The sequence below is a fragment of the Choristoneura fumiferana genome, chromosome 22 (assembly GCF_025370935.1).
Source record: "Choristoneura fumiferana chromosome 22, NRCan_CFum_1, whole genome shotgun sequence".
Lineage (NCBI taxonomy): Eukaryota > Metazoa > Arthropoda > Insecta > Lepidoptera > Tortricidae > Choristoneura > Choristoneura fumiferana.
This window is the reverse complement of record NC_133493.1, coordinates 8,380,141-8,385,923: the sequence shown is the minus strand read 5'-3', so window position 1 is coordinate 8,385,923 and position 5,783 is coordinate 8,380,141. Positions and strand designations below refer to the sequence as shown.

Sequence of the window (5,783 nt, the reverse complement as noted above, 5' to 3'; positions counted from 1 at the left end):
TAGCAGCGCGAGTCCTTCGAACTACCCGCACTTGATCACTAATAGTACCAGTACTCGTATCACGAACTACCCGCACTTGGTGATTTTTATTTGTCACCCCATCACACCGACTCACAACACTCATCCCGACGTCGACACTTATTAATAACAGGATTCCACGAAGTTGAAAGCTTATATCCATCGTCCCGATTGACATTTTTATGCTTTTTAATTTCAACTGCTTCACGTACCATTCTTGAGTAGAAATGATGTTCGGTGGACAGAATTTTGGGATTGTGAAGCTCAATCCAGTGGTTTGGTCCTGACTCCAACAAATGCTCGACTATGGCTGACTTGTTTGTTTATAGCTGAGAGGGTCAAGGAAGATATTGCTATACGAACAAGTTATTGATAAACGAACTGATGATGTTGTTGATGATGATGATGATGATGAACTGATTTTCACTACCACCACTGGCGTACTAACTCTGCTTGTTTGCATTATTGCTTGCATGCTTGCTTGCTTGCTTGCATGCTTTCTTGCGTGCTTGCTTGCTTGCTTTCATGCTTGCTTGCATGTTTGATTGCATGCTTGCTTGCACTATTTCTTGCACATTTGGGAGTATTCTTGCTTGATTTGTTATTTGCTTGCATGCTTGCCTTCTGGCTTCACGCTTGCTTGCATGCATGCTTGCACTATTTATGCTTCCTCTAACACACTGCTTGCAGCTGTGAGGGAGTGGGACGCCAGCCCGCTTCATGAGCACTGGAGGAGATACCATAGACCGGTCATCGCGGGATCGGGGTAACCCGCGATGTTCATCTAACCCAGGCCGATAAAATTGCATGTTTGTTGATTTGATTGACAAAATTACATGCTCACTTGCAAGCTTGCTTAGGTGGTTGCTTACATGCTTGCTTGCATGCTTGCTTGCATGCTTGCTTGCATGCTTGCTTGCATGCTTGCTTGCATGCTTTCTTGCATGCTTGCTTGCACTATTTCTTGCACATTTGGGAGTATGCTTGCTTGAGTTGTTGTTTCAATCACTACAAGTTCTAAAAACCATCTGTTTTGATGCCTCCTACGACTTAACATTAACAAGGTATTTTAATGAACTAAAAGAAGCAAGCAAGGTATTTTACACCCATAAAGTAACCTCAATTTTTAAAATGTCTGTTTGTTACTGTCCCTTACGACCAACAATTTACTGTAGTTTTAGCTTTTGATGTCCTTTACGCCCATAAGAGTATTCCTTATTTTATAAGTTGCTGTTGTTTAATGCCCCTTACGACGTACCAATTACACCTTTTTTTTTAATGTCTGTTTGCTACTGCCCCTTACGACCGACAATTTACTCTAGCTCTTGCTTTTTATACCCCTTACGCCCATAAAAGTATTTCTTATTTTATAAATTGCTGTTTTTTAATGTCCCTTACGACGTTCCGATTATACCATTTTTGACTCTCAACATACATAATTAATTATACAGGCCAATTATTATTATGTATGCATCACCATCTCGGCCTGTATACGTCCCACTGCTGGGCACAGGCTTTCTTTATTAGGATCTGTCAGGACAGCTTAAAATAAACAAAGTAGCTAAGAGAAATTTACCTCAACATCCTTGACTGAAATTCCATTACGGAAATGTAAGCTCGACGTCAAGCCATTAAGGGATCCATCAACTTAATCTTCTTTTTTTGTTTTGCTTTTGGTATCCTATAAAAAAATACGCGCGTTGACAAAGAACAAACGTAGGCAATCAAATACGTCCTCCGTGTTTGACGTGTCTGGCACGACTGACCGAATGTGCAATGCGCAAACGCTCGGCGCATGGAAGGTAGGTAGACGCAATAGCGCAGGCGGTGACGAGATCAAATAAGTTGCGAACCAATGGTGTAACGTGCAAGTATAAACACTAAACGTATACAAAATATTCAAGACTGATAATAAAGTTGCATGCAGTAAGGGGCACTTTTTAAACTAGCTATTTTGATGTTAGGTACCAGAAATAGGTACAGGCGGCAAGGTTACGCCCAACAACTTCTTGCTTTTTTATCTTATTCGTTATAAAATGTTGGGGTGTAAAGGGCAATGAAACAATAATTGACCCATACGCCCTTATATTATTTTTGTTTTTAACGACATGAGCCGAGTCGTAAAGGACATATGAGACTGCCACAGCCCCTTACGACCCAAATATTTAAAAAATAATACATTTACGCCATTTTTCAGCTCAAATATTTCATATCATGTCCCTTAAGCTATTTTATTTTAAAATAATAAATGTTGATAACAGCAAAAGTAAGGGGCGTATCGTAACTTGAATAATACCAATCGACAGAGAAAAAAAAACTCTAATTTTCTATGTTAAAAAGTGATTTTCGGTATTTTGTCCCTTACGCCAATTGAGACTTCCACCATCGTTATGTACCTGATGTAGCTACCTACAAGTTAATGTATATTGCCGAATAAACTTTTTCTTTCTTTCTATTTTTCGTTCTTTCTTTCTTTGGCCACATTTACGAGCAGTGTCGTGAAAAATATTTTTTTAGAATATATAATAACTCTTACATATTTTAGCTAGACTCGGGTGTCATTGAAATCGGTCTTTATGACTGGATAGGTAAGGATGAGGATAGAAACATACGCTCGAAAAACATGACCCTCCTTCGGGCACTCGGGTCAAAAGATGGTTAAGTAATGTGATCATGAAACTTAATGAAGCGATGGGACAATTAACCGAATAGGGATTACTTTAGGCATGTATAACAATTTATAGACCAACCACTAGTTAGAGTTACAAAAGAAGACTAAATCGCAACATCGCGTGTTAAAAACGATTACCTACTCGTTCTTTCAATAAAGACTGATAATTTTAAATACGGCGCACGTGCTCACCCATAACAGTAGCAGATTAATCAAGATCAAGACAAGAGTACTAAGAAAGTAAGAAGTCAGTTTGAGCTCGGCTTATGGTCTACGAAATGCAAACGAAAATAAACGATAATGAATTACGTGCGTATTATTTCAATTTAACGCAACACACACGCAATTTTAATTTATAACAGGCAGGAAAATTTTAATAAAATCGTTGATGAATTACATCACATCAGTAGGTATAAAATTACGAGGTAAGTAGGTAAAGATTATAGTCATGGACGTACGTAATAGTAGGCCGCTGCTAAAAGAAGTCAATTCTGACACCTGTCATCCTGGTAAATACATCAATGTTTTTGTTTTTTGACGTAAAGTACAATTCAATAGAATCTGTCAATTTTCTACATATTTAAGACACCCTATCGTGGGCACACTTGATTATATATGTCCCTGTTGTTGCAATTATGATCTAAAAGGAATCAAAAAAGAATAATAGTCACATCACAAAGCCTTAGGCAGCCCGGTGTTTATATTAGTAGGCTGGAAGTGTCTACAGGATTGTCAGATTCTATTGAATTGGAGTTTAACTATTCAGTGTGGATTGGTCAGAGGCCGTATTGCCTAAAGTTTCTGACGCTCGCTAACGCAATCAAGTGACAGTTTTTGTATGCGAAATCTGTCATTTGATTGCGATCGCGAGCATCAGAAACGTTAGGCAATAAGGCCTCAGGATTGACTTCTTAACGGCGGACTACTTTTTTTATAGGTAAGTAATGTAATGTATCACACGTTTCTCATGTTTGTTTGATTTAGTAAAGTCTTATTGTTTGTGTCTGCTGTAAAATATTTCCTAATTATGTTACCTAGACATACATACAGACGGATATCAGATACAGAACCCATATAATTTATTTGTAAAAAAAAAACTAAGATGACAAAGAGAAGCAGTTTATTCGGTATCTCGAGTATTCATTTTTTATGTATGGCAACAGCAACCGCCCGCCCGCTGTTGTCACATACATTTGACACATGCTTTACGTTTCAGTTTTCACTTTTTCAGTCAGTGATTTTTTTTTATTTCTCTTGTAGTCCGATTAAAATATACAAATCACATGTGTAATGTCTGTATTCGACAGCGCTGTTTTTAATTCTACCCTTTACGAGGCTCTTTACCTTCAAATAGGGGATACTTTCGCTGTGGCAAAAGACTTTTTTGGGTCATGCGTGTCATCTCTACCGATAGAAGATTTTTCTAATTCTATCGTAAACTTTACCGAACTTTCTTTCTACGAGGAAATCGTCGGAGTTTTTTACTTCAACGAGTTCCAATTCCTGCTGCTGAAGACATTCCTTATTATATTGCTGTTCACTTTGTTATTGATTTTCATTTCGTGGCGTGTTTACGGCAAACGTATATCAGAGCGGTTCATGAAACCAGGTGAGTCAATTTATGAATGTTTTTGCGCAGACCTTGAGCAATCTCAAGGCTAATTTTCCGCTAATTTCTGTCAATACGACGCTAGCTAAACAATATAGGTTTGAATTAAGCATACAAAAGCTTTTAGACTGATTATCGAGCTATGCCTACAGTCTCAAATGAGCGGATTTATTTCAAATCAACATTGCTAAGGTAACAAGTGCTTCTATTTTTATGGGCCATTAAACTTATGCCTACATTGAAAGGGAAATCATTGTAGCTGTTTGATGTGTCATCATGCTTATTCATATACACAAATAACAAACAAACAATAAATGAATTATAATAGGCGAATTCGCGCTGTCATCATTCAGCCACTATTACCTCTCATGTTTCATAACTTTACATTTTTTTCACCAAATAACAGCTGAATACACTAGACACTGGCAACATTGTCCTCTGATGGACTAAGCCTTATTTTTTTTAACTAACTTATAAATTATTTAGGCACAGAGTCATGATCAACATGATGGATGTAGGAAGGCAATAAACTGGAGATAGATAAACAATTATTGGTAAATCTAAGGTAAATAAATATAAAATCATGAATAATAAAGTACTTTAAAATATAAATTAATAAAAGGATTACAGTACAAAAAATACAACATTATTTTAATACCACAGAAGTGTTTACACTATATTTCAAAAAAATAAAGGGACACAATTCACAAACATGTCATCTAATCTTTTCTTAAAAGTACATTTTGATTTGACTTACTTTTTTTATGCACAAATTATTTGTTAAGTTTTATTTATAGTGCAATTCCTAGAAAATACTTCTTAATTTTGCTTAAAATATCTTCAAAATTCATATACAAACAATATGGCAATCTCCAGATAACTTATCTCGTTATCTTTCAGCTACATTGGATACAATAGAACAACTAAAAGAAGTGTTTCCAAGTTAAAACTCCCTAAAGAAACACACGAGAGAATCTAAGATGGCCGAAAAGATATTGAACTTCTTTAAGAAAAAGAAGTTGGAAACTAAGTTTAAATTGGCTGGGCGGGACATAGACTGAGTGAGGCTACGATAACTAGTCAGAGCTCCAGTGGATCTAGAAATGAGAGTGTTAGTAAACGGTCAGGTCTCTCCCCGCCGAGAGCAAAGTGGCTGCCGAGGCAGCATTGGCCCGTGTGCAAGAGAAGAGGGATAATCCAGGCTTTAATACTTCTTATGCTGCTATACAGGTTAGTTCTGAATATTTTAAACTTAACAGTGATTTAGTTCTTTCACACGTAATGGTAACTGCATAAGAAGCTGAAGAAGTAGATTGATACTTGTGATGTACAGATATCATTTAATAATATTGTAAATCTTTTAAAAAAATATACCTCGTTGAGTTTCTTGCCGGATTCTTCTCAACAGACATTTTTCAAACCGGTGGTTAATTGTTTTTACATTTGATGAGAGTTGTACAATCTCCTTTGTGTATAGGTTGTTAA

General features: G+C 36.7%; 1 protein-coding gene across 2 annotated transcripts; it reads left to right on the top strand.

The window, feature by feature from the left end:
* The first annotated feature begins 3,908 nt into the window (after positions 1 to 3,908).
* Positions 3,909 to 5,252, top strand: LOC141440396 (uncharacterized). 2 transcript variants are annotated; one of them, XR_012452693.1, is made up of 3 exons: positions 4,208 to 4,298; positions 4,785 to 4,863; positions 5,199 to 5,230. XR_012452693.1 is itself a non-coding variant. In XM_074104902.1 (2 exons), exons 1-2 carry the CDS (start codon positions 3,980 to 3,982, stop codon positions 5,243 to 5,245), a joined length of 366 nt encoding a protein of 121 aa, XP_073961003.1. In that variant the 5' UTR covers positions 3,909 to 3,979; the 3' UTR covers positions 5,246 to 5,252. The 2 variants fall into 2 exon arrangements, 1 of the variants encoding a protein (XP_073961003.1); XM_074104902.1 differs by lacking the exon at positions 4,785 to 4,863 and having other exon boundaries at positions 3,909 to 4,298; positions 5,199 to 5,252.
* The last annotated feature ends 531 nt before the right edge of the window (positions 5,253 to 5,783 follow it).

Excerpts from the sequence above, each read along its gene's own strand:
- LOC141440396 (XM_074104902.1), top strand. The coding sequence starts at position 3,980 with ATGTCTGTATTCGACAGCGCTGTTTTTAATTCTACCCTTTACGAGGCT. Across the intron at positions 4,299-5,198 it reads AGAGCGGTTCATGAAACCAG|CTACATTGGATACAATAGAA; the intron begins GTGAGTCAATTT and ends GTTATCTTTCAG.